Source organism: Cnephaeus nilssonii (genome assembly GCF_951640355.1).
Source record: "Cnephaeus nilssonii genome assembly, chromosome: 13".
Lineage (NCBI taxonomy): Eukaryota > Metazoa > Chordata > Mammalia > Chiroptera > Vespertilionidae > Cnephaeus > Cnephaeus nilssonii.
The window spans coordinates 28,670,909-28,698,876 of record NC_137084.1 but is presented as its reverse complement, the minus strand read 5'-3'; the positions used below and the strand labels follow the sequence as shown (position 1 = coordinate 28,698,876).

General features: G+C 51.6%; 1 protein-coding gene across 6 annotated transcripts in view; it reads left to right on the top strand.

Annotated features, from left to right (window-relative positions):
- Nucleotides 1-27,600, top strand: part of NAV2 (neuron navigator 2) — a 370,532-nt gene extending 342,932 nt beyond the window's left edge. For 5 of the 6 annotated variants that reach the window (XM_079786933.1, XM_079786930.1, XM_079786929.1 and 2 more), the window contains 12 exons: nt 1,905-2,058; nt 3,212-3,374; nt 4,100-4,200; nt 6,844-6,939; nt 8,900-9,068; nt 11,728-11,963; nt 14,097-14,251; nt 14,466-14,537; nt 16,110-16,306; nt 17,202-17,320; nt 21,180-21,383; nt 24,129-27,600. In XM_079786933.1, coding sequence (XP_079643059.1) covers nt 1,905-2,058; nt 3,212-3,374; nt 4,100-4,200; nt 6,844-6,939; nt 8,900-9,068; nt 11,728-11,963; nt 14,097-14,251; nt 14,466-14,537; nt 16,110-16,306; nt 17,202-17,320; nt 21,180-21,383; nt 24,129-24,254 — 1,792 coding nt within the window. In that variant the 3' untranslated portion in view covers nt 24,255-27,600. The remainder of the gene's footprint in view (nt 1-1,904; nt 2,059-3,211; nt 3,375-4,099; nt 4,201-6,843; nt 6,940-8,899; nt 9,069-11,727; nt 11,964-14,096; nt 14,252-14,465; nt 14,538-16,109; nt 16,307-17,201; nt 17,321-21,179; nt 21,384-24,128) is intronic. The other variant, XM_079786931.1, reaches the window with a different exon arrangement.
- Nucleotides 27,601-27,968: the final 368 nt, after the last annotated feature.

Below are 27,968 nucleotides of genomic sequence, written 5' to 3'. Positions count from 1 at the left end.
TTCGCAAAGTTACCCATGCTCTATATTCCACAGAGTCAGGTGGGTGCTGAGGAATTACTGTGTCCCTTGCCGGGAAAGCTTTCTAGGGAAAAGGCACAGACCATGTGGAGGAGACTGGAGCAGAGTGCCTGGCTGTGGGTACAGGCGGACCAGACTGACCCAGCCAGCGTGAACCAAGGCCGACTCCGCTCTGCCGTGAATTGGAGCCTTCGAGATCTGTGCATGGTCTGGCTGAGACCATTGTCACAGTGGAGTGGAGTTCAGACTTTTCTATTTGCATTGAAAACTATAGCTCCCCCTGCAAAACTCCCAAACCAAAAAAAAAAAAAAAGCATGACTATAGTTAAGTCTTACTTACAAACCCCGGCTAGTCACAGCACAGAGCTTAGGTGGGAAGTGATTGTCTGAATTCTAAAGATATTTTTGTCTCTCTAGCCCCATTAGTCCCAAATCTGTTGGCCTGAGACTCTCATAGGGAATAATTATAACATTTTTCAGGAGTCCTTTGGAGGTTTCAGTAGATTTTGAAGCGGAGAAGTTTCCTTGGCTGCTGACAACTCTTAAAAATGGGAGGTGGTTTTACTCTCTTTGTATCTCTCCAATCCAAATAGTTCAGGGACAGGCCAAGAAACCAGCAACAAAAAGATTTGGCTGTTCAGGTGTTAGTTTTCCTTCTAGCCTTTCTGCCCCCGAAGTACAGTTATATCCCTTTAACGATTATAAATGGTTTTCCTTTGGCAATTAGCATTTCCACACCCTCAACCAGTCTTACAGGTCAGGTTTTGCTTGGCCCCAGATCCCATCCCTGTGTTTTATGGACGGGCTGCGGGATTGTTTCTGCAGAGACCACATGTTCCCCATGCCTTTCAGAGAGAATCAGCTTCAGCTTTGTAACTGCATGAACTTGGGGTTGTTTGGTTTTGTTGGTTTTTTTTGGTTGTTGTTTTCTTTTTCTTCTGTTCAAAAAAGTCAAAGCTTTCTATTCTGGATCGCCCCTCACTCCAAACCCTCTCTGATCTTTGAAATAAACAGTTTTTAATAGAACCATCTTTTCTAGCATTACAATTCCTCCTGACTTTTATGATCTTCCACTTTGGGATGACTTGCCAGGTGTCTGAAGAGCAAACTTAACTAAATCAAATAAGGAGCCCAGCCTAGAAGGACCACCTTTTAAGAAAGAGGGACTCCACAGGGTCCCACCTCCCTTGAAGGGGAAGTAGCTGGGAAAGACAGACTGATGGCCACACTGCTGCATACGTTTCAGATACGGCTTTGGCTTCCATGTCACGTGGTCCTCTCTGTTCTCTAACCACCTGAGATACTGCTCTTCCTTGCCATGAGCTTGTTAAGCAGCATTGGGGGCAGAGGAATGAAAGAATGTTGCTCTCTAGACACTTAGAGGGGTGGGTTTTAGTGGCTAAAAGAACTAACTCCATCCACCCATATCTTTCGGTTTCTTCCTTTTTATGGCAAATAAAAATCACCCCCTCAGCTGCCTGACCCTGGAGTATCTAATCTTTAAAACAGACAGTTGACCTCGTTTCTCTGAGTGGGTTTAGATCTCAAGGGCCATGTGGTGTCATTATAGGGGCCCAGCTGTGTACATATTGGCAGGGGTGGGGGAGTCAAACTCCCAAGGTTACTACTCCCCTTTGCTGGCTCTGTTTATCCTTAGATTATTGGAATTTTGCTAAAAGAAACACACAAAACCATTCTGATTGCCAGAGCTCCACAAAGATAAGAATGTAGAGAAGCCATAAAATCTGTGAATTTCAGGTGCTTTTGGGATTATCTCCTCCAGGAAGCATGGGGCAGCTGGTTATGGGCCTGGGCCAGTGGCCAGTGGAGGCCAGGAAGGAGGTGAACTCACAGCACCTTTGTCAGTAACATCCCTCTTTCCCTAGCATTTCTGAGTGCATGGATAGTGAGGCGGAGACGGTCATGCAGCTCCGGAATGAGCTGAGAGACAAAGAGATGAAACTGACGGACATCCGCCTTGAAGCCCTCAGCTCTGCACACCAGCTCGACCAACTCCGGGAGGCCATGAACAGGATGCAGGTGAGCACCCAGGAGCACGGACGGAGCCCGAGGCTGTCTGGGAAGGATTGGCAGGTGGCTGCTCCCCGCCACACCCCAAGGCCACATCAGAACCTGGTGGCAGCCCTCTGCTCTCCTAGTCTCCTTCTCTTTACAGTCCTTCCCACATATTGCTCAAAGACCATCTCAAAAATATCAGAGTAACCCTATCCCTCCTTTGTGTGAGACTTTCAGTGGCTCTGCTGTTGCCTCCTGCGTGAGTCGCAGTTTCCTTCACCTGGCCTTCGAGGCCTTCTACAGAATCTTGTCACTCTCAACCCCCCACTCACCATCACCAGCTCTACTCTCCGGACTCTTCTCACCAGCCAGAGGGAGCCAGTCTCTTCCCCCTTTGCATGCCAGAAATTTCTGTGTGATGGTGTTCCTCCACCAGGATATCTTTCTGCACAATCACATGGACCCTTCCCTTAAGGCTCAGCCTGATGCCTCTTCCTTTTCAAAGCCTTTCCAGGTCCTGTAGGTCTGTCCTTCCAGCCCCTCTCATCTTCTGCCATAGGTTGAAGGCATTTGGGTCTTCTGAGCTATTCTTTTTTGCATCCCTTTCTCTGGGAATGCTTAGCACATATAAATATTCATAGAATGAAAGATCTCTGCAGGTTCTTCTAAATGGCTCCCCCCAACCCCCCGGAGAGCAGCATTTCCCAAAGGAGGTTCCGTGGAACACTCCTTCATGGGAGACTCTCTGAAAGGAAAGGAAAGCTCCTTGATGACACATATTTGGGAAATGCTGCACACTATGTGCCCCCCTCAGATTCACGGTGCATAGCAGCTCATTAAAGGCTCTGAGAAGTTCTGCAGCAAAGAAATCTGTCAAACCCAGAATTGCTCAAACTTAGATACGACTCCTTTTCACTTACCACTCAGACTTTGGGAAACATTTCTGAGGCCTTTCAAAGGCCAGCTCTCTGAAAGGATGGACCCTGCCCTGCCACACAGGTCTGTGTATGCAGCAAAGGCAGCAAACACTGTGGAATCTCTCTGACGGTGTAACTGACTCTGCCTCGGCTGGGCTACCCACCGAATCCCTGCAGGGGACTTCCAAATCCCTCCTCCAGAAAAGGCTTGCTCGCATTCTCTCCACCCAGTAAATGAGCTTCTCTTTTACGCTTTGCAGAGTGAAATAGAGAAGCTGAAAGCTGAGAACGACCGGCTAAAGTCAGAGTCTCAAGGCAGCGGCTGCAGCCGGGCGCCCTCCCAGGTGTCCCTCTCCGCCTCCCCGAGGCAGTCCATGGGCCTCTCCCAGCACAGCCTGAACCTCACTGAGTCAACCAGCCTGGGTGAGTGGGCCACAGGGCTGGGGCAGGACAGGCCTGCAGCTGGCACCCAGTCTCTCTAAGCCAGAGCCCCAAGATAAACAGCTCAACAGATCAAATGGGGAGGCAGCAGGCGTGTGTGCACTCGGGGTGTGTGTGTGTCTAGGTGTGCATCTGCTACCAACATGAGCCCAGCCGTTAGACTGCTGTCATGCTTTGCTCCGGCACCTCAAGTTCTCCAAGCCATGAGCTTGGCTCCCCCCCGCCCACCATGCTGACTTCTGTTTGATCCATTTTAAGAGGCTGACCTGTGAGTTGAACGCTGCATACAAACCCTACGGCAGCAGCGCCCACTTGGGGCATGGCTTGGTCTGTGACCTTCCGGCCTACGGGCTGGATTCCAGGCTGGCGCAATAATTATTGACCATGGGCTGGGTTTTCGCTGTAAGCATACTGAGGCTGACGCTTTGATTTCTTATCCATGACGCTGCTGTTGCTCTTTTGGTTGAGTCTCCCTCGCACTTCCATTTGGCAAGGTACATCGTCAGCCCGCTGATGCCTTGGTTGGTCCACCGTTGGTTTCTGTGGTTGCATTCTCCATTGCGCCCCCTCCCCTCCCCTCCACCCCCACATCCCCCACACCCCGACACCTGGTTTGTCCCGCTGCTGTGCCGACAAGCAGCCGGGGTGTCGGGAGGCCGGCTTTGCTGCCCCATGTGCCTAAGGCTGTTGATGTTTTCCATTCGCAGACATGTTGCTGGATGACACTGGTGAATGCTCGGCTCGGAAGGAAGGAGGCAGGCATGTTAAGATAGTTGTCAGCTTTCAGGAGGAAATGAAGTGGAAGGAGGTTAGTTGGATCCCTTTCCCCACTCTGCCTGCCTTTCCCCAGGTAGCACTACCTAGCTTAGCGATTTCATCATTAAACCCTGTAACCTCAGCCCCTAAGGCAGTGATGGCGAACCCATGACATGCGTGTCGGCACTGACACGCGTAGCCATTTCTGATGACACGCGGCCACATGCCGAGGATGAAACATTTGCTGCTCCTGAGGATGAAGCATTTGCGACTAGAGTCTTGGAGTTAGTTTTTTCCTCAAAGTGACACACTACCCGAGTTATGCTCAGTTTTTTGGCGAAGTTTGACACACCAAGCTCAAAAGGTTGCCCATCACTGCCCTAAGGGGATTTGGAAACACTAATGCTTTCCTTAACTAACCAGTATCTAACCAGAATCGCAGCAGCATTTTGACACAATTGAAGTGAGAGACTAGCCCTGCCCTCTCTCGTTTGGAACGTCTAATAAAGAGTGGTAAGCGTGGTCCCACCTTCACTTTCACGCAACTCACTGAACACTGACATCACTCAGCAATGGCTTTTCTGAATGTAATATGTCCTCAGAGTACGACAAAGGCCGCTAAGCACATTTAGCACAGAAGGTACAGAAATGAGCTGACTGAGAGCACCAGTTTTATGCAGTTGTTAGAGGATGCGCTGCAGTGGAGTATGCACCGAGGGACACAGGGGGCGGAGTGCAGGCAGCACACAGGTGGCTGAAAGTGAAGGGGGGATGTCCTGACTCCCCAAAGCTGGGTATGTGGAATCTGAGTTTTCTGAGTACTTTTGCTCTCTTCCAGAGTCTCAGGAGGCCATGTCCCCAGCAGGGACTATTATGGGGTAGAAGTGGAGTTTGAACATCAACGTTGGTTTTTAGCCAGACTAAACGTTCACAGGCCTGTGACAGCGAGGCAGAGATGCCATAGGAAGTCAGCTCTTTCCCCCCCTCACTCCACAGCTGATTTCAACTTGGGCTTCAGCTGAAAAAGAAGAGGAGATATCGTAAAGCACCCATTGATTAAATCCAAGTGATGCTGTGAATGACCATCTCATAAATAAGTGAGCCAAGACTGCATGAGTCACTCAGTCCCCTTCAGTTTTTTTTTTTGTTTGTTTGTTAGTTCCTAGCATTCCAGCCCACGTGTCTCTTTTAGTCTCTGAGAGCTGGGGAACCTGTAGTTCCCACCCAAGCAAAGCATCTGCAGCCAGGCCTGCCTTTGCCAGGGGTTCCACTTTGTGTTGGCTCTCTAGTCTCACTGAATTTGAGGGCTGCCAGCGGCTCTCGCATCATTTCAGCCTAGAAAGCTCCACTAGCGAACTCCAGTTTCAGAGCCTCGCTGGTGGAGTGATGGACTGCCAAGGGGGGGAGTTCATTCTTAGAATACATGCAGGTGATAACTGCGAATGTGTTGTATTCTAGTGATTACCAGCATGAACAGATAGATTTTACACTTTATAAAAGTTTGTGAGTTACTTTAAAAATTGTATGGCTCTGGATCAGCACAGAAGCCAGATGAGGTTGGTTGACCAGATGGAATGAGCTCCATTTTATAATTGAGAAACCTAAGGCCCAAGCATCACTTACTGAATATGACAAAGCAAGCGATGGGCCAGACTGGTGCTGCAGACTGGTGCTCTTTTCTCTGCTGATTGTGCTTAACTGCCAGGTACACCCATCCCTGCCCCCTGCCATTCACCTAATTCTATATCCTTATGAGCATGTCAGATATCTTTATTATTTTTTTTATTGCTTTCAGAGAGGAAGGGAGAGATAGAAACATCAATGATGAGAGAGAATCATTGACTGGCTGCCTCCTGCACACCCCATACTGGGGATCAAGCCCGCAACCCAGGCATGTGTCCTAGGCTGGAATCAAACCCGGGACCCTTTAATCTACAGGCTGACGCTCTATCCACTGAGCCAAAGCAGCTAGGAGCATGTCAGATATTTTTAAACCCAACAGAATGGAATGTTCTATTAGCTTCTTTTTAATCAGAGATAAAAAACATTATTTTTCTGTAACTTCCCAGAGTTTTATTAAAGTTTTCTCAATTGAGTATGTTTTCGTTTTTAATTAAAAGAAAAGCAATGCCCATTATTTAAGAAACAAAAAAGAAAAAATATAAACATAGTCTATCCTGAGGGAGTTTAAGATCTAGCAAGACAACAAACTTAATTTACAAATGAGACAGAAATACCTAAAAATAAACAATACAGATTATGCCATTATATACGTGTGTACAGAACCATGAAAGTAATGTGAGCTCTGAGTCTGGTAAGTCAATCATTGAAAGCTTCCCGGAAGAGGTGAGTTTATCATCAATGTTTGAGAAAGGGAAAATGGCAGACAGGAGAGGGGAGAGCATGCCAAGAAAAGGATGTGACCCATGTACTGAGCAAGGTTTGCATTCAGTAGAAGGTTCTAGATTCCAGAAAGGAGAGCCTCCCTTCCTGCCCCACAGATTGCTTTTTTAGCAATAGAGCAGGGAAAGGTTTTAAGACGATTGCATTCAGTCTGAATTACACCTGATGTTAAATAGGACTGGTATTCCCCTCTCAGACCTTTGGTGGAGCTCTGGGACAGTCTGGGTCCTTGCTAACCCGTGTCAGAAAAGGTCCACCTGTTTCTCACCTGCATACATTTTCTTACCCTTAGGATTCCAGGCCACACCTCTTTCTTATTGGCTGCATTGGAGTTAGCGGCAAGACGAAGTGGGATGTGCTCGATGGGGTGGTTAGACGGCTGTTCAAAGTAAGTGTTTCAAGGAGACGGCTATGGCAGTCTGCCTGAAGCGGGGCCTGGGCTTAGGGAGGGAGGGGTGGTTCGTGTCCTGAACCCGGCCATTTGTCAGGCCTGTCCCCTCTCCCACATCCTTATGTTGCTGGGACTTGTCCCCTGGCACTCAAATAATCAGAAGGAAGATGGTAAGTACAGACCGCTGACGGGCCAGACTGTTCCCAACCGCCCTTGGCTGTCACTGGTGAGCCAGAGGGTCATTTCTCCAGCAGTGAGCAATTATTTATTTGAACCTCTGATAGTGAGCTGCTCATGTCCAAATCTACCTTCACCTTAGACTCATCCAATCTGCTTTGGAGTGTGTGTTCATTGGCTGTGGCTAAGACATCAGATTTCCATTCTTTATTTCCGGCGATTTGATCGACTTGCCCACGTCCTTGCCAACACTTCATTCTGTGATTAGTGCTACAAGGGACATTAACATCTGGTCAGTGGCCAGTGTCAAGGATGTTGGCATAGTTATCTTTGTATTTATTCCAATCACATCATTGGAGTGGGTTTTGCCACAGGAGAAATAAGCAAAGAGTACTGAAGTGAACCTTGAAATTCATTGTGGTTTGAAAGAAGCTGTCAGCACATTTCTTTCTATTGTCCTGAAGTAAGTCAACAGCCATAAGTGTTCATTAGTTATGTCCCCTGAGAAGTACTAATGACCCACGTTTTCTGTGCCTGAGACCCTACCAAAAACTTTCCTTACATCACCCCAATTTATTTTCAGACCTGTGAAGAAGGTTCTATTGTTTTCCCATTTAAAGGCAAAGAAGGTTGGGTATCAGGTTGACTCATTTGCCCAAAGTCATGGATCTAAAACCAGACTCTGTTGGTCTAGTTCAGTGGTCGGCAAACTCATTAGTCAACAGAGCCAAATATCAACAGTACGATTGAAATTTCTTTTGAGAGCCGAAAACCGACTTCTGCACATGGGCCACAAAGTTTCAATCGCACTGTGCGTGCGCGCCCACACGTGGTATTTTGTGGAAGAGCCACACTCAACGGGCCAAAGAGCCGCATGTGGCTCGCGAGCCGCAGTTTGCCGACCACTGGTCTAGTTGAATTGGCCTGGCTTCTGAATTAACTAGTCCACTCTGGCCTCTTTCTAGCATCTAGACTCAGTTGACTTCACACAGAGGAAACTCTGTTCTTTGACCAAAGATTGCTCATCATCTTCACAGGCCAGTCCTTACAAATGTGAGTAGGCAGGTGTTCAAGGCCAAGGGCAGCCCAATCCTGTTACCTGGGCCAAAACCTTATGTCTAATGATGGGCAGTCGGACATCCATGAATTAGAAAGACAACATATTGGGCTGAGAAGAACGTGTGGGGTGTCACATGTAAAGAAAGAGACCATTGAAGGTAGAGGTCTGTTATTGGGCTTCCACCTTGGCCATCGTCTGGCCATCTCATAGCCCGCAGCCCATGGCTCTTCGTTCCAAGTTCGCTGACCTAAATTAAACCTTTGGGTCACTCACCTAAGAGGGAACTCTCTAAATGAAGGACACATTTTCCTGTTTAAAGCTCCAAGAGCTGCTTTTTTTCTAGCAGCCCTGGGTTCTGCTCCCTTTGTCATCAGTATGGTCTTTGCTGTGAGCCAAAAGGAGGGGCTGGGGGAGAGAGTTCTTGTCAGAAATTTCCCAGCACCATTCACAGGTCCCGATGCCTTTGAGACTGGAGCTCAGGAAAAGCAGCCTGACTTTTCCGTGCTCGGTTGATCCAGACTAAACGTTCACAGTGCCCGTGACAGTGAGGCACCAACCCCGTAGAACGTGAGCCCTTCTGCCCTCGCTCCACAGCCCATTTCAACTCAGGCTTCAGCTGAGAAAGAAGAGCAGATGATTATAAATCACCCAATGAAAACATGAGTCACGGGCAGATTGTTAGCCACATCTTTGATGGAGTCTTTGTTTTACTTTTTCCAGGAATACATCATTCACGTCGACCCAGTGAGTCAGCTCGGGCTGAATTCGGACAGTGTGCTGGGCTACAGCATCGGGGAAGTCAAGCGCAGCAACACCTCGGAGACCCCTGAGCTGCTGCCCTGTGGCTACCTGGTGGGAGAGAACACCACCATCTCCGTGACTGTCAAAGGTAACTCCCTGAATGCAGAGGCTGGAGCTTTCAGGAATTGCGTGCGGTTCTCTTCATTTTGTGACTTGGCTCAGCAAACTGTGGCCACAATTTTGTTTGTGCATATGGATGTGGGTTGTTGCGTTTTTTTCTCCCTTTGACCACAGTTATTCTTACCTAAGCAAGTTAACCCATCCTTAGCTTTTTCCACCACCATCAGAAACAAATAATTTTAGTTTACTGCTGAAATTATATAACAAAAGTTCCCATTAGCCTGATGACTCTGAGATGATGGAATCTTAATAACCTTGTGGAAATGGGCTCCACCAACGCCAAGGAATTACTCTTGCCAGCAAGCCTTGGATGGGGTCCCATCCTACAGATGGGGAAGCCACGCATTGCTGCAGGCTAGAGAGGACTCGCTCTGAGCACCCTGAGCCCACGCACGATGCTTCCGGGGCTTCCGATGGCCTCATCACCCAGAGATGTTGAGCCCCAAGCCAGAGAGTGTTCCACGGAACTCCAGGCCCACAAAGTATTTGCGGGGGGAGGTGGGGGTTTCATGGCCAAATAACTCTGGGAAACTGCATCATTATCCCCTTCTGGATTTGGGGGGCAGGGGACAGGAGTGTCCTGATACACTAAAGGCTCTATCCTTTCATGTTCTATCTCTAGCCATTCACAAGGCTGTTCAATCCAGGCTGACACAAATGTATTTGACTGCAAAACCCCTTTTTCCTATATTTTATGAACCACCTAAAAGAATAGACCAATCAACACGGTACTAAGTGCAACCTGCAAGTTGTCCTGTTTCTTACTTCCCTTGAGGGCACTGACCTTGCCTGTAGTTCAGCAGTGCAGTTTCAGGGGTGTTTGGTGCAAGTTTTGTTTCCCGATTGGTAGGTTTTCCAAAGGTACCCCAGTATTCCTTATCCTAGACCTTGGAGCGTAGACCTGGTCCTGCTGGTGACAAGCAGTAAGGCCCTGCTTGAACCTCACAGGCAGCCTCACCTTGTTGGCGGGTGGAACTCCACAGTCGGGGCTTGGGCGGCAAGTGACAGAGACGTACTCAAACCAGCTTTAGCGAAAATGGAAACATAAAGGCCCTTTCCCCGGAAAATCCAGGACACGCTTCCCACACAGCTGGGTTCCGGTGTTCCCACAGTGCCACCAGGACCACGCTGCCTCAGTTTCTTGTATTTTTTGAGCTGTCTGCACATAACATGGCTCCCACGGCCCTGATTCATTTTCCTAACTTAGAAACCTAAAGGAAAGTGGTTGTCTTTTTGGAATAGTGAGACAGAACATTCTTAGGGGTGGTACTGCCCCACTGTGAGTCAGACACTCATCGCTGAATCTGTCCTTGTGACCGGGAGAGGCTTTGGTTCAGCTTAGTCATAAGCCCACACCTGTGTGGGTGCAGGGGCTGGGCAAGCCCTACTTAAACCATCTTACTGAGCTCCCCATAAGAGGAAAGAGTTCTATAGGAGAAGGTAGAAAGGGTACCAGGCACACCAGAACAGCACGCCGTACACACAGAACAGCCTCCACTACACATCGGAACAACTCCCACTGCACACAGAACAGCCCCCATTATATACCAGAACAGCCCCCCCTACACACCAGAACAGCCCCCACTACACACAGAACAGCCCCCATTATACACAGAACAGCCCCCACTACACACAGAACAGCCCCCATTATACACCAGAACAGCCCCCACTACACACAGAACAGCCCTCACTACACACAGAACAGCCCCCATTATACACCAGAACAGCCCCCACTACACACAGAACAGCCCTCACTACACACAGAACAGCCCCCATTATACACCAGAACAGCCCCCACTACACACAGAACAGCCTCCACTACACACAGAACAGCCCCCATTATACACCAGAACAGCCCCCCCTGCACACCGGAACAGCCCCCATTATTCACCAGAACAGCCCCCACTACACACAGACCAGCCCCCATTATTCACCAGAACAGCCCCCATTATACACAGGAACAGCCCCCCCTGCACACCGGAACAACCCCCACTACACACAGAACAGCCCTCACTACACACAGAACAGCCCCCATTATACACCAGAACAGCCCCCACTACACACAGAACAGCCCCCATTATACACCAGAACAGCCCCCCCTGCACACCAGAACAGCCCCCACTACACACCAGAACAGCCCTCACTACACAGAGAACAGCCCCCATTATACACCGGAACAGCCCCCCCTCCACACCAGAACAGCCAGGGTTCACATCCCCCAATCAGATGGTCCTACTTTGCATTTGCTTGTTTTTAAGATAAAACTGTTGTTTCCTTCATGGTGCACCTGAGTGTTGGAAGCAGTGGTGCCTGGCACTCAGGAGAGAGCAGGGTGAGGAAGGAACCCTAAGGTGCTGGCAGACACAGGAGACACAGGTATGGTTTGGGCAAATGCCATCGGTTTGGCAAATCCAGACAAGCCGAGCCCAGAGTTTTAGGAATTCTGCAGAGGACAGACGAAGGCCAGGGGCCCAGGTCTGAAAGGTTAGCGAAAGTCAGCCACGCCAGGGCCAGAGCCCGTGCCCAGGGTGCTCCTGAGCAGGAAACGGTGGCAGTTTGCACCAGGGTAGGCAAGCACAGGGCTCCCCTTTCTGCAGGACTTCAGACACTTCCTGTCTCTCACACAGGGCTCGCGGAGAACAGCCTGGACTCGCTGGCGTTCGAGTCCCTGATCCCCAAGCCCATCCTGCAGCGCTACGTCTCCCTGCTGGTGGAGCACCGGCGCATCATTCTCTCTGGCCCCAGCGGCACCGGGAAGACCTACCTGGCCAACCGGCTGTCCGAGTACCTGGTGCTTCGGGAGGGACGCGAGCTGACAGAGGGGGTCATCGCCACCTTCAACGTGGACCACAAGTCCAGCAAGGTGAGGAGATCTTTCGGAGGCTGCTGCCCAGCCAGGGCTCACCTTTGGGCCCTTTCAGAACTGTTGATGTCACCCCACCCTGATGGGAAAGCAGCATTTTTCTATGCGCTCACCTTGGTGATTATGAGAGCCCAGGATAGTTGCTGCTATCCCCATTTCACAGAGGAGGAAACTGAGGCCTGAGGCAGATGGTCATGGGTCTGAGGTCACTCGGGCGGTACTGAGAAGTGGACTGGAGCTCAAGTCGAAGCCTTGGACTCCAGAGCAGCCAATAGGCGTGGCCCTGCCTCACAGGGAACGATGGAAACATTGGACGGTCTGACCTAGTCCCAGCCGCGCGTTGGGAAGGGGTTTCATGCAGTGGAGTTCATGGTAATTGCCTCTGGCTGGCCCTCTGCAAAGGGGCCAGCGTCCAAGGTGAACTGGAAAGGACTCTTCCACCTTAGGAATCACCTGGCATCCCTGAAGATGGGGCTTCCTCACCCCCTCATTCTCTGATGCCCATTTCCAATAGGTTGTGTGGGCCGGGAACCTGGGCCATTCACAGGTTTCCAGGTGACTTGGGTGTGGGGACAGGACTAGAGAGAAATGGTCCAAGCCCCCGAGTCGAGAGCTTCAGTGTGAGCTGCGGGGGGCATCCTCTCCAGGACCAGTGAGAGAAGGACCCCTGGCTGGGCACCTCATGCAGAGGACACCTCACACTCTGTACCCCAAAGGCCTGAGGGGCGGGAGGCCCAGGAGCTCTGTCATTATAAGGCTGAGGCCAAGAACCCAGATGGAAAGGAGCTCAAAGAAGGAAAAATTACTAGTAACTTAAAAAGTTGGGCTTAAGCCGCATTGTGACTTACAAGGGAGACGTGGGTATGTGTGTGTTCATAGGAGGCAGCAGCTAGCATGCCGAAGTGTCGGGTGTGAGGAGCACACTGAACAGGCACCGAGTCTGAATCCGGCCCCGCTGCTTGCCCTCTCTGCAATCTCAGGGCAGTCACCTGACTTGGGTGTGCCTCAGTTTCCCTCTCTGTAAAAGGGAGCTACGCATAGTACCCACCCCAGAGGGTTGTGGGCTGCAGAAGTTTGGCTGTGTGAGGCCCTCAGAGCTGTGCCCGGCTCTAGGTCACGCCAGCATGATGGTGACATCACCAGACAGTCATCCTGGGCTCTCTGGCCGGTCCTTATCTCGCCATTTCAGCCCTTTCCCCTTCTGCACCATCATTCTTCTCTTCCTTTTTAGAACACAGGCCTTCCCCCGCCACACTGAGCTGTGCTCTGGCCCCAGCTCCAGCCAACCCCCCAGCCATTCTTCACAGTTCAATTCAAAGCTTACCCTTTCACCCAGACCTCCCAAGGCCCCTGTGCATGCAGACCCACCTCCCCCTGCACTGTTGGTTGTCTGTCTGCCACAGCGCTACTCAACAGCACTTGTGGGGGATGCTGTGTGATACTGATTCATGGAGGGCTTCTGCATTCACGGCCCTGAGGCAGGCGCTGTGGAAGAGCACCTTATACAGAACGTATGCAGCTTACACAGAGGTGTGTAAGGCAGCTCTGGAGCCCTTTGGAGCTTCCTGGAAGGTTGGCACAATAAGAAATATCCAGCCCTAGCTGGTTTGGCTCAGTGGACAGAGTGTCGGCCTGCAGACTAGAGGGTCCTGGGTTCAATTCCAATCAAGGGCATATGCCTGGGTTACAGGCTTTATCCCCAGTTTGGGGGTAGGGGGGCATGCAGGAAGCAGCTGATCAATGATTCTCTCTCATCATTGATGTTTCTATATCTCCTCCCTTCCTCTCTGAAATCAATAAAAATATTAAAAGTTTTTTTTTAAAAAAAAGAAATATCCAAGAAAAATGGCGACACATATAGAGAAATGGTAGAGCAGGGATACAGAACCGGGCCTGGGCCCCTCCAGCTGCTGTGCTCTGGCCCTCGGCTGAAGGAGTTCTGTTACCTAGTGAAAGCCAGAAGGCAGGACGCAGGCCTTCCCCATCCTGTCCTCCCGCATCACCCAAGCCAACCCCTGCAGCAGGCAGGCCCGCTGCCCATGGAGGGCCTCGCCTTGCGTTGGCCTGGGTGACGTGCAGGCTCTGAGCAGTGCTCTTCATCGGCTGCATCCCGTCCTTCCCTGGCCCGTGCAGGAACTGCGCCAGTACCTGTCCAACCTTGCCGACCAGTGCGCCAGTGAGAACAACGCTGCGGACATGCCTCTCGTCATCATCCTGGACAACCTGCACCACGTCAGCTCCCTGGGCGAGATCTTCAACGGGCTGCTCAGCTGCAAGGACCACAGATGGTAAAGGCCAGCTCCGGGCCCTGGTCCCGGGAGAACGGGCACAGGGGAGGTGTGCTGCACGGAGCTGTGCCCACGCACAGCTGGGGTCAGCGTGGGGGGCTGGGAGCCAGCCAGCCAGCTGCCTGGACGGCCCCTGCAGACCCCTGCGAGCGGCGTGCTCTGGAGCTGGGCTTGCCTCACGAAGTCCTCTTCTTTTCCTCCGTGTCCCCCACAGCCCTTACATAATCGGCACAATGAACCAGGCTACCTCTTCCACGCCCAACCTGCAGCTCCATCACAACTTCAGGTAAGGTGTCACCCTCTGAGTACCAGTTCTGTGCCAGGCAGCGTGTGGAGCATTTTTCCCAGTTTCACTCTTCATTCTTACAATAGCCCCACGTAGTTAAATTTCTCATTCACAGCTTGCAAATGGGGAGACTGAGGCTGGGAGAATTAGATGACTCGTGTGAGGTCACTAAGTCCTGGGGTAGCAGAGACAGGGACGCAGCTCCGGGCAGAGGCAGTAGGCCACTTGCCTCCCCTGCACATCAGGGGTGTGTCTCTCAGGGGCCCAGGTGAACATGAGCAGTGAAGGCCCTTGCTTTGCCCCCAAGGGCTGTCTGTGGGTCTGTGGGCCTTTGCCTCCAGCTGCCGTGTGTCCTCTGCCCCAGCACCACGCGGGTCTCCCTGCTGGGTGTGGGAAGGGCTGCTGCACTGTTGTGCCTGCGTGGGTTGCCGCTTGCCTTGTGGTGCCATCGCTAAACGCTCTTTGCCCCACTTTGACCCCTTGGTGACCCCAGCACTCCTCCCCTCCTGCTGGCCCTTAGATGAGGGTGAGAATCATGTCCTGGGATGGCACCCTCACCCATCCTCACTGGCCACTCTGCAGGCATCCCTGATGGCGATCTCTGGGAAGTGGGCCTCAATTGTCATTCCCTGGGAAATGTGACCTCCTCCAGGCCCCTGAGATCGTGGCTCCCCTCCTCATCCAGGCTGTCCCCGTCTTGTCCACGCTTTTTCCTAAAGATGCCTCAAGTCCTTCCTTCTCCTCCTTCCCCCTCCACTGCCACTCCACGTCACCTCCCTGGGCACTACTGCCTGCAGAGTGGCCTCATCCTCCGTGCCAGTGGCAGCTGGCATGAGCATCCTAGAATTCAAATCTGACCATAAACCCTCATCCCTGAAGTGCTTTAGTGGCTCCACATCACCTCCAGAATGCATCCAGATTCCTTGGGTTGGCAGGTCAAGTCCAAAGTCTGGTTACATGGCCTCTGGCAATTTCCCTAAACCCCGCCCCCTTTTCCCATGTCTCTACAAATACTTCAGCGAGCTCTTCACCCACCACCACCACCCCACCCCTGCTCCTGCCTTTGCTTATGTGGCTGCTCCATTCAGTCTCAGCCCAGACAGCCCGTCCTCCGAGAAGCCTTCCCTGATTCCCCTGGCTTCATCATGCCTCATTCCTCTGTTTGCTTATCTGCTTCCTCAACAAGACTGTGAGCTCCTGGGAACAGAGACCAATGTGTCTCAGTCACTGTTACAGCTCTATGGCCCGGCACAGGGCCTGACTCAAGCACGAGAGGCAGCAGACTCGGTGGTTAGAGCTCAGACGTTGGAGCTGCACTGTCTTGGTTTTAACCTTAGCTCTCCTATTAACTTGCTGCTTTGTTCTTGGACATAACCTGTCTGCGCCTTCACATTTCCATCTGTAAAATGGGGATGGGGATAATCATGGGGTTGCTGTGAGGAAAGGTGAGTTAACACACTCCCAGCACAGGGAGTCCTACACACCATCTGTCTAGTTCTCGTGCGCGTTGAGTCTTGAGGTTAGCCCTCGTTTCTTCACTGTCGTAATCATTGAAAACCTGATGTCCCCCAGGTGGGTGCTTTGTGCCAACCACACGGAGCCCGTGAAGGGTTTCCTTGGCCGGTTCCTGAGGCGGAAGCTCATGGAGACGGAGATCAGTGGGCGGGTGCGGAATGTGGAGCTGGTGAAAATCATCGACTGGATTCCCAAGGTCTGGCATCACCTCAACCGCTTCCTGGAGGCTCACAGCTCCTCGGACGTCACCATAGGTAGGTGGGCAGCCAGACGAGAATGGTGGGTGGGCTGGCTCAGGGGGGGCCTGGCCAGGGCAGCACCCTGCAGGCACAAGTCAGCTGGACTCTGTTCTGTTCATGTGGACAGAGAAGGAGACAGAGGGGACAGTCCCAGCCCAAGGCAGACCCCCGACTGCCTCACCCACGCCCCTTGCTGTGTCTCTGCCCCTCTTGCCCTGCCCAAGGCCCTGGGGCTGATCAGCAGCAAGAGATGGTCCAGCCTGGGCCGATGTGGAAACTGCCCGCTCAGTAAAGTACCCACCCCAAAGGCTCTGCTTTAAAAATAAAGTAAACCGTTACCAACATTCCTGGAGCTTAAGGATTTAGAACAGAGAAAAAAAGGTCATTGATCATCCCACCCTCCTGACATGATTATTTTAATTTGAGCTGATTTTTTTGCCCTTGTCCACACATAGATATTTTACATAGTTGCCATCAGAGTATACCTACAGCATGTTCACTTTTTTTTTACCTCACATTGTCTCGTAAGCATCCTGAGTTGCTGCTCCAGTTTTATAATTATTTTTAAAGGCTGGCAAAGACTCACATGTGGGTACGCCATCATTCGCGGCACCATTTCTGTTCTCTTGGACATTTAGTGTGTTTGCAGTTTAAAAGGTCAGGACTAATAATACCACAAGGAACATCTTTCTCCATAAAGCCTTTCCTCCCTTTTGGGTGATTTCCTGGGGCAGAGAGATCCTGGGGGTGGGGAGGAGGGGTGTCGTAGAGCCCACGTGTCCTGCTCTGTGCCCGCCACCTGGCAGGTGGAATTTCTGCTGTCACTCAGAAATTGGGAGGGATGCTTGGATCTCGGCTTCTCCTGGCTTCTCCCCAATTCAGCTCTGATGGATTTTCATTTGGTCCCCAGGCCCCCGGCTCTTCCTGTCATGCCCCATCGACGTGGATGGCTCCAGGGTGTGGTTCACAGACTTGTGGAACTACTCAATTATCCCCTATCTCCTGGAAGCCGTCAGGGAAGGACTCCAGGTGAGACACGGCCCGCTGGCCTCCTCAAAACGAGGGGCGGGAGGCGGGGGGGGGGGGGGGGGGGGCGGCGCTGTTCTAGTGACGAGATGAATGGGCTTTATCTCCTCCTTCAGGATTCTGACTGACATGAGGTGACAGCCCCTCACCTGTGAGGCCAGCAGTCTGGCACAGTGTAGGGACACTCTTGGCTGTAAGTCCTGGTTCTGCCACCTGTTAGCTGTGTGACCCCAGGCAAGTCGTTTAGCCTGTCTGTGCCATAGTGCCCTCGTGGATAGAAAAGGGGAAGAATAGTCCTGTGCCACAAAAACTTGTTGCAAAGGGTAAATGAAATCCTGGCTGTGATGCGCTCAGCATAGTGAGTGCAAAGAAACAGAAGCAAGCGTGTGTAGCACTTCACAGTTAACAAAGTACTCTCACATCTGCTCTTTGGTTCAAGCCCTGCATTTGTCCTGGAATATAGAGATTTTTTAATCTCCATTTTTCAAAGGAGAAGAGCTGAGTCTCAAAGGAGAATAAGTGATTTGCCGAGGGTCAGAAGAGTCAACCTTGAAAAATCTGGGATTTGAGTCCACGCCTCTGGCTGGAATCCCAGGTTCTCCGCCCTCGGGCGGCCGTGGCACTCCCTACCTGCCTCGGGACCCCTCCCAGGTGACCCTGGGCTCAGGAGGCAGCACGTCCCTTCTCACTCAGCCCAGGGTCAGCTCCAGGAGCTCAGCCGTAGATGGAAGTTTTATTGTGGAGCCTGGAGGCAGCCTGAGAAGCTCAGGGCTCGGCCCCCGCGCTGCGTGATGAGCAGGTGTCGTGCACGGCTGAGCAGTCAGCAACCAGTTTAGCAGCCGGTTCCCAGGGCTTCTCTGTCCCTCGGTCCTGGGCATCGGGAGACACCAGACGCTGCCGTAGGCCTGTGGAGGTCACGGAGGGTGTGTGCCCCACACGTGCGTGTGACAGTACAATGGCTGTGTGTCATTTCTGTGCATTTGGCTGAGCCTAGCGAGTGTCTGACTGCTTGTTAGTAACATGCAGCTGCACTGAGGGTCTTCAGAGGCACTCAGACAAGAACTTGAAAAGGACACAAAACCAGAGCCATGCCACCATCTCATAAGACGGGCAGGAAAAGGCATCCCTTCCTGGTGCTGGGAGGTCATTGGAAGAACAATCTTTCAAGAGCCTGGGAGCAACCAGGGGAGGCGGCTGGAGTTGGCATTTTACCAGTCTGCTCAGAAATGAGCCACCGGCCTCAGACCTCCGACCTCATCGCCCTGCTGAGGCCTGTGGGCCCCAGGGAACCTGCTGATTCACGGGAAACCTGGGGTGTTCTTATGCCCCTAGTTTGGAAGGAAAGTTTGCTGACCATTTTTTGAGAGCTTGCTACTTGCCAGGCACGGTGCTGGGGGCCTGACATGCCTCCCATGTAGCTTTAAGAGCTCAGAGCACCTGACAGATGAGGAGACCACGGCCCCGGGAGCTTTACCCCAGGTTGACTCAGGGGTGTGATGAGCCAGCGTTGGAGCCCAGTCTAGCTGGCTCCTCGGTTACTTCCCTGACTTCCACGCTGTCCAGACTTCCCCAGAAGCCTCAGGTGGTTCCGGGAGCCGAGTACTGTGGTTCAGGTAGAGGAGTTCTACGTCAGGTTTCACTTGACAAAAGGATTCCTCTATTTTAAAAAGTTTTAAATTCCTTACTGGAGCTGACCTCTGTGTCACCTTGATTCCATGCTCACTGTGCTCTGAGCACTGGGCGGGGCCATTTAGTCCTCACCTGGCCCTGCTAGGTGAGTAGAGAGGCCATGAAGGCAGCACATTAGTTCCGAGAAGGTGAGCCCTTGGCCGAAGTTATGAGTTAAGAAGAGGTAGAGGCCCCAGGGCGGACTCTGGCAGGGCTGCCTGTGGTGGGGGGAGGGGCCAGAGCTCCTGCTGAGATGAGGCCCAGACTGTCAGGCCCAGACTGACTGCCAGACTGTCCCTCCACCAGACACATCCTCTCCCAGAGGAATTGTGGCATCGCCCCCTAGTGGCTACCAGACACCTTTGCAAGTTTTGACTCCAGAGTCTTTTCCCAGTAGCATCCGAGTGGGGTGTGGCTGTGTAACCCTGGAGGCTCTTCCTGAATGTGTGCCTTGATTCCTCCGGGTGTGGTGCATGCGTGCATCCTGCAGAGTCCGAAGCTTCCAGTGGCCAGGCTTTAGTTTCTAAGTTGGCTCCGTGTTCCTGACACAGTGGGGCTGCCAGGCTCCTCCCTGCCGTGGTAAAAGCAAATGTCCTATTTGTCTGTCTGTCTATCCACTGTCTCTGCTGCTGCTTGGCGCTGCCACAGGCTCTGCACTGGGGCCAAAGCGCTTCACCGTGTTTCCTGTACTTGCCACAGTCCTTACCCAGCCATTCACCTCCTGGACTGGAACATGTCCAGCGGCAAGTGGGGAGGCTTGTAAAATACTTCCTGTTCTTGCCGATGCTGCTTGCCTTTGCCAGCTGCACATTTGTCCGATGAGTCAGTCCCCAGCCCTGTTCCCCTCTGGAGTTGTCACTGTGAACACTTGCCAAAGTGTCTAGTCTACAGAGTAACTCGAAAGGTCTGTGTGTCGTCTCCCCCCATCCCCCAAGGAGGGAGACGCGGGCGCTTTATCACATTACCCCGGTTGCTCTGAGACCCGGGGCAAGTCTCCCTTCTCTAAGGTACCCATCTGTGCTCCGAAAGGTTTGGACCCAAAGCGTGTTTTTCAGGCTGTCTTCTGTGGAGCCCAAAAGTTTCTCAGTTTCTTCAGTGATGGGGTCAGGGGAAAAGGGCACATATTTGAAAACCACCAGGGCAGACTCCCTCTGAGGACTGGCTGACCTGCCCCTTCTGGCCTCTGTGGTCCTGCAGCCCTGAGCGCAGCCTCACCCACGTGAAGTCTGGCCCGGGAAAAGTAGGCCAGTTCCACGGGGAAGGCCCTTGGAGGGAGAAGTTTCTAAAAATTGCAGGAATGTTCCTAATCTGGAACAGCCTTCCTCGATTCCAAATAACCCCAAATGCTTGTGTTCCCTTTCTCTCTTAACACGGATGCGTACGTGCACACACAGGCCCCCTTCACAGAATCCTGTCTGAGACTCACCACTAAAATCGTTTTATCATTAAAGCTTACAGAAAGGAGTGTGGAGGCATGCTGGTGGTCTTACAAAATTAAGTGATAATATCGTTTTCTCTCTTAAGAGCAAATTAGTTAATATGGACAAATTTGAGAAATATATGGGCGGGAGAAGCACCACACACACGTAACCTCTGTTAACAGTCTGCTGTTTTGAAAGTTTAGAGGGACCACGAGAGTCAGACCCTCCTCAAGAAATGAGGTTTTATCAGAACAGGGTCATTTGTGACCCCTGCCTGTGGTGTAGGTGGCCAAGGAAGGAATTCCCCAGGTGGTTGCATGCAGGAGGGTGCTGGAGCTGGCGGTGACGCAGGAGGGTGCTGGAGCTGATAGCCGGCCCCTCTTTCCAGCTCCGCATTCAGTGAGGTCGTGTTGGTAGTCTGGCATTGGCTGTGCTGGGACTGTTTCTACCACAGAAGCTGGCCACCATTCAGGTGCATCAGCCAGGCTCAGAGTTAGGGTAGCAGTGAGTCAGTGGCAGAGCTGAGGCGTGAGCCCGTCAGCCCGACTCCAGAGCCGGTGTTCCTGACGCCTGAGTCATGCTGCCTTCCGACTTAGCACATCCACTCTGTGCACCTTGAGTGACTCCCTTACGGTAGCATTCTGGGAAGTGGAATTACCCCATCAGCGGGGGCATAACGCTGCGTTCGGGGAACTTTTCGGAAAGCTGCAAAATCAGGGCTACAGAGGAGGTCTGAGCCCCCTCCTAACTATTCCTTCCTGGCCTCCCCTTAGCTCTACGGAAGGCGGGCCCCCTGGGAGGACCCTGCCAAGTGGGTGATGGACACCTACCCCTGGGCGGCCAGCCCGCAGCAGCACGAGTGGCCTCCCCTGCTGCAGCTCCGGCCCGAGGATGTCGGCTTCGATGGCTACTCCATGCCTCGGGAGGGCTCGGCCAGCAAGCAGATGCCCCCCAGCGATGCTGAAGGAGACCCGCTGGTGAGTTCTCAGCTCCCGGAGCAGCTCAGCCATCGCTGAGCACTTACTGTATACTGGGCAGGAAGCAAGGCTGCTGGGAACAGAGGCGACTGAGCCCCAGCCCGGCTTTGGGAGACTGCACCCATCCCAAGATTAGGGACACGTTTGCCAGGATTTCCTTCTATGGTTTTAGTTTTTCACTAATGTCTTGAACCCCTCTGAAACGGTCTGTGGCAGCAGGTCAAAGGTGAGAATTTGATTCTTCCCTCTAAATGTCGCCATACCTGTTGTCCCTGCGCCACTCTGCCCTCTGGGTTCAGGGCCACCTTTATCATGTGCTGTCCTGCTCCAGTGACCTCGCCCCCAGGAACAGCAGGGGCAGAGCTGGGTAAGGAGCAGGAGCCCAGGCCAGCAATCGCGCAGTCAGGGAGGGGCTTGCAGGCAGGAGGCCTGAACACGGGCCCCGTGGCCAGCGAGGTGAGTCTTAACACTGTCTTAACACTGTCTGAGCTGCTTATTGACGCTGCCGTTGCGGAAGCGATAAAGATCCTTTAAGCAGAACCTGGGCCCGTGGTGGGTAACGCTGCAGTTAAAGCAAGTCCTCAGTTAATATCCTCAGTAGGTTCTGTGACTTTAAGTGAAACCACATGTAATAGAACCACGTATATCAGTTACCATAGGCTAATTGATATAAGTTAAGAATCAAGGCCCTGTGGCCGCTCACCAATAGTATAAGGAGAGAATGTTACTCAAGGACTTGCTGTACTCGCTCTGCCAATATGGGACGCATGCATAGCCATCCTGCAGAACGAGACCTAAAGAAGCAAATGCCACATGAAATGCGGTGAAAGCTAATGCGCCAGAGCCTGCCATGGTGACATACTGTCCTCGTGCCTGCCGGGAGCCATGCGCACCCGTGGCAGCCGAGGCAAAGGGAAAAGCACATCAGAGAAGCCGCTCCATTACCTAGTGAAAGGAATGTTCAGAAGTGATGCGGCAGGATGGAAAGACAGCCAGTTTGCTGACTCATTGATTTGCTGGATTAAAAAAAAAAAACACAAAAGAACAGTGCTTTGGGTCAACTGCCGTCCTCCGGATTGGAGGGGTGGAGCTCTGCTGAGACTTTTTTAACAGGAACTATACTTTAAGTGGATGTATTATTTGTGTTACTAAGCACAACCTAGTTTGCAGTGTTTATAATTACCGTTTTACAGAGAAAAGGATCAGACTTTAAGAAGCCATTTCTGACGTTAACCATTGCTCAAATCCAGAGTCATGGGGACATTTTTGTGGGTGCGAGCTCATGAGGTCTTACGTAAAAATAGAATGTGGGGTGGCTGGGGGGAAGAATGGCGGCTCGTTCCCCGACATCCTTTGCTCAACCAGGCCTCTTGAACACAGAGGGTGTTTAGGTGAAACCTGAGGGCTCCCTCCAACCCCAGGCCCCCAGAGTGAGCCACCCCTGCTGACAAGTTAGATATGGGTGTTCCTCCCAAGCCCATGCCCTCTGCCCGGGCCATCCGTCTCGTTTACTAGTCCCTCTTCTCAGGGGACTGGGACCGCCAAGAGAACAGGCCGCACCTGTGTGTATGCCGGACCACATGCTGTGGGGAGACGTGATGAGCGAATAAGTAATCTCAGCTGCAAAGGGTCGTTGACTGCATTTGAGCTCCACCCCCCACACCCCCAGGCATGACTGTGGACACCAGCCCATGGTTTGTCTGTGGCCAGACTCACCCAGGGAAACTGCTAGGCATCCTGGGGCCGCTGGCTGGAGGCAGCTGGGTGTGATGCCCAGCAGCACCAAGTCTTGGCCTCAGCTCAGAGAAACCCTGCCTTCCTGACTTTCTAAGTAAAATATAAAATACATACACACACAATGTATAGTTATAAGGAAAATAAAAGTAGCTTTTTGTTCCCCACCTCCACTTCCAAACAAAAAACAATCTGTCAGGGAAGATTTAAGAACACTATCTTGAAACTGTTCTCTTTAAGACGATGATGGTGGTGGTGGTGATGGCACATCACATTTATTGAGCACTTTATGTGCGAGGCCCTAGTCTCAGGGCCCTATACACATTATGGCATTTTGTTCCCTACTTGAGTCCTAGGGGATAGGAGCTGCTGCTCTCTCCAATCTATAGACAAGGGACTGGTGGCTCAGATGCATGAGGTAATTTGTCCGAAGATTCCGGAATTGGAACCCAGGCCTCTCTGTTTTCCGTGGCTCTGCTTGTTCCTGGCGCTGCCCTTCACCTCCCCGTGAAGGCCGTGACAGCCGCTGGGGTACAGATGGGCTTGAGGCTCATGGAAGGGGGCATCCCAGGCTTTGGAAGTCCGCGGCGCTGATGCGCGCGTTCCAGAAGCGGGGACGCTTGGCTGGCACCTTTACCCAGGCTTGAGTAAGGTGTGCCCCTCCCAAATAAAGATAAGTATCAGATTTATGGGGGACTTTCCATTTTGTCCTCAGCGCTCTACATATGTTAACTCAATCCACACCATAACGTTATAGGGCAGGTATGATTATTACTCACATTTGAACAATAAAGAAACCGAGACACAACGAGGTTAAGGTACTTGTCCATGGTCACGCAGCTAGTAAGTGGTGCAGCCGGGATTTGAATCCTGGAAGCCTGGCCCAGAGCCCGTGTGGACTGCAGTCCCCAGGTGAGTCTGGCGGAGCAGGCGTGAGCTTGCAGGAGGCCAGGGCGGGCGGGCGGGCTGCGGACTGGCCAGAAAGCCACTCATGCTCTCTGCCTTTTTCAGATGAACATGCTGATGAGGCTGCAGGAGGCAGCCAACTACTCCAGCCCCCAGAGCTACGACAGCGACTCCAACAGCAACAGCCATCACGACGACATCCTGGACTCGTCCCTGGAGTCGACTCTGTGACAGGGCCCGGCCATGGAGCCTGCCCACCGCCTCCTCGCCTCGCCCCACGGCGCCTCTTTCCTCTGCACCATCCTGAAGATGCCCTCCTGAGCCAGTCCGGCCGCAGCATGAGCGCTGCAGGGACACCAAGCCCCCGGTCCTCCCGGGCCAGCGCCCTGGGACTCCGTCCTTCCACAGTGAGAACTGCACTATCTTCGGTTTCATTTAAATCATTGTTCTTGCCTTGTTGCTGTGACCTCCCCAAGTCAATGAAGATACTTCTCGGGAAAGGATCATCACCGTTGAAACAAAAAGGGTTAAACATGGAGACCCCACTTGAAGCTCTGAAACCAAACAGCATCCTGCCACGAGCTGCCCAGAGACAGAGAGACTGGAGCAAATCTTGAAACTCAAGACAGCACGGCTTCCCCTCACTCAGACCCTGCCAAGTGGGTCTGGCCGCCAGCACCCTCATGTCCATGCCAACTCACCCAACCGGCCATAGAGAACTGGTGCTAACTAGGCACTTGCTTTGGTCACACAACAAACGTCAGAGCCATGCACAGGGAAACCTTAGGAGAAAACACCTCGTGCTCTCTGTTCTGTTTTCTAAATGGTGCTCTCCTTCCCCGAGAGGTATTTGGCCTGTTCCAGTCCAGCCACACCTTCCCCCGTCACCTCCGGTGAGCCCACGAGTGTGCGTGCAGGAGTGAGAATGTGCCCGAGCGGACCTGCCAGGGCAGACAGCATGCGTCTGTCACCTTAGAAATGAATCAGGTTTCTTTTCTGCAAACACTGTGTCCGTGAGAATTGGTCTCCTTTGGAGAACTGATGTCCCCTTTGAGAATGAGGTTGAGTTTCTCCCTTTCTGACTCTTTGATTTTGAAGATTTGTATCCTTCCCCCTCCCTCCCGCCCCACCCCCCACCCCCCACTTCCCACTCATGGTCAGAATCAATCCTTTGGTGAAAGTGAGAACCGCAGGAGTTGAGTCTTGGTTTTCAGTTGTCCATCCTCACAATTCCACACACTCACCTCCCGCTGGGGCCTGGGTCACCACGTCCTGTGGAGTGGACCGGGACCCGATCCTCAGCACGTGGGGGAGCCGGGACCTCCCTTGCCTTTCCTTCTCGTCCTCGAGGCTTCGAAATGCACGTCGACACCTCCAGCGTGCCAGCCCCAACCTCAGGTGGGTGGTGAGGTCACCTCTCGAAAGACTTGCACTTTTCTCAGAACCAACGTGATGCAACTCAACTGGGGGGCGGCGGCCACTCCCTCCTGAAAGCCCCAGCCCCAGCCTCCGTTGGACACGCCTTGCCTGACCTCTTCGGTGCTGACCTTCCCAAAGCGATGCCTTACTGGTTTTGTACTAACCATGTTCATGGATGAGTGTCGTGCCTGCCTGGGGTCCGTATTTTTATTTTCCCCATCAGAGCAAACAGGGCTAAAAAGTCATCCACTAAGTAGGAGAACTCACGTTGCTGTGACTTTTATCTCATCCAAAAGACTTCGTTTGTATGGGTGTGTGACTATGGGAAAAAGAAAAGAAAAAAGAAAAAAAAAGATCCATTTTTTAGGTTCTTAACAGTCTCCAGCTAACACATAGGCAGAAGTTCCTCCAGGTCTATGTGATGTTGCTGGTTACATGCCGTGCTACTACATGTCTTCGACATACTGGTATCTTCCTTACAGAGTGTGGTAAACCTTTCAGTTGTTTGTTTCTGTTTTATAAGGAGAATCAATATTCCACCCCAGTGGGGGCATCTCTGTTAATGATCAGGGTTTTTATTCCATCTTTAGATTTCTATTTCTGAAGGTCCATCTCTATGTGTTTTCATTTTACCACAAGAGCTTGACCTGACACTGCTCACACTGCATTGGATAACCATTTTCTCCCTCCTCGAAAGGAAAAGGGGAATTTTTCCCACTAACTGGTGCATGGAAAAACCTCTCAACACTGTCCCAGTTTTAATCTCAGTAAACTCGGACTCTCATCTGCTAAGCCTTCATCAGTCATCTGGGTGTGTGAGTGTGTCTTGTTCTGTTCTGTTTTTCATAAAACCCTTAAACCATATAGTTAGCCTGTGACCACAGGCCAAACCCTGAGCCTTCTGGTCAACCTGAAGAGTGGTCCTTCTCAATGTATCTCCCAGTGATGACCTTACGCTCATACTGTGAATTTGGGAGGAGGTAAAATTGACTGTTCCTCATGGACAGTTTTCCCAGTCACCTTGTGAGTAGACACCTACCAATATTGTTTGAAGCGCGCGCTCTCTCTCTCTCTCTCTCTCCCTCTCTCTCTCTCCTTCCCTCTCCCTCCCTCTCCCTCTCCCTCTCCCTCTCCCTCTCCCTCTCCCTTTCCCTCTCCCTCTCTCAACGACACCTCTTTTCTTCTCCCCTCTCCCACAGACTTCCCTCCCACTGGGTCCAGGCTCAGAACCGAGACCTCTGTCCCTGGTTCTGCCTGACTAGTGAAAGTGATTCCAAGTAGTGTAGCCCTTGTGTGATTCACAACTCAGTGACCTTCCTAGAGCTTCGGGAAGCAGGGTTGTCTGATATGCACATTTCTCCTCTTGGTCATATTTTACTTTATTCGTGTCACTCACCTTTGACAAAGTGACTTTGTGCTCATTTAGGGCTCTGTCCAAAATGCTTCCATTTTGCCTTTTTCTACAGTTAGGCTAATTTTGAAATGTATGAAATTCTATGCAACATTTATGTTGAGTTACCAATGGAAGCCAAAAGTTTCTTCCCAAACTGCCAAGACTTACTATACAGGCCATAAATGAGATGGGAATGCCTTTTCCTTTAAGGTTGGGGGTGGGGTAGGGGTGGGACCAGGAACGGGATTTGCCTACACCTTCCTTGTATCTTGGGAACATTTTTTATTTAATTGTTGATGCTCTAAACTTCAGAATTCTGTGTATTCAAATTAGATTGTGGCGAATCTACTTCAAAAGGAAGAAAAATAATCCAACGTTGTGGGTATTCAACGGGAGGTTTGCTGTATTGATCTAGTTGTTTTCCAGTGGAGCAGTTTATGAAATATGTTCTATAAGATGTACATTTTTTCATTGTAACATAGAAATTGTAAATAATCGATTAAAGTGCTGCATTTTGATGAATTTTTTCTAGCCATTTTTAAAGAGAAAACTAGGAATTGAGTATTTTGTGTACGGTATGTTTCCACCCTCCCTCCCTTCCTCCTCCCCTCCCTCTCTCCCTATTTAATTTTCATTTGTCATGAGGTTTTTGGATTTTCCAGTGATCTGCTGGAGATCATGCCCCACGTCATGGAGAATAAAGCTGATGATTGTACCAGTCTTAAATTATTCATGATTCAATAAAATTGATGCTTATTTATTCAGATTAGTGGTTTGGCTTTTCTGTGCTAGAGCAAGTCCTCCTGGGAGTTCAGTTTCATGCCAAGAGGAAGTCCTTCTTATTCAGATGCAGCAAACACAGGGAGAGCCCACAACATTTGCAGACCCACCTTTGCCACGATGTCATCAACATCCTACATCCTCTCAGTTTCTCATCTGAGTTACTGCTACTCATGGGGATCTTGTAGAAATGCAGATCCTGAGTGAGCATGTCCAGGGTGGGCCCGAGACTCAAGCTTCCATGCGATGTCCGTGCTCTGAGCCCTAGACCATACTAGCAAGCAGTGTCAGTATCCCACTAGCCCACTCTTTGACCCCTTGGCACAAGAAAGACTTTTAAAAAATGTATTGAG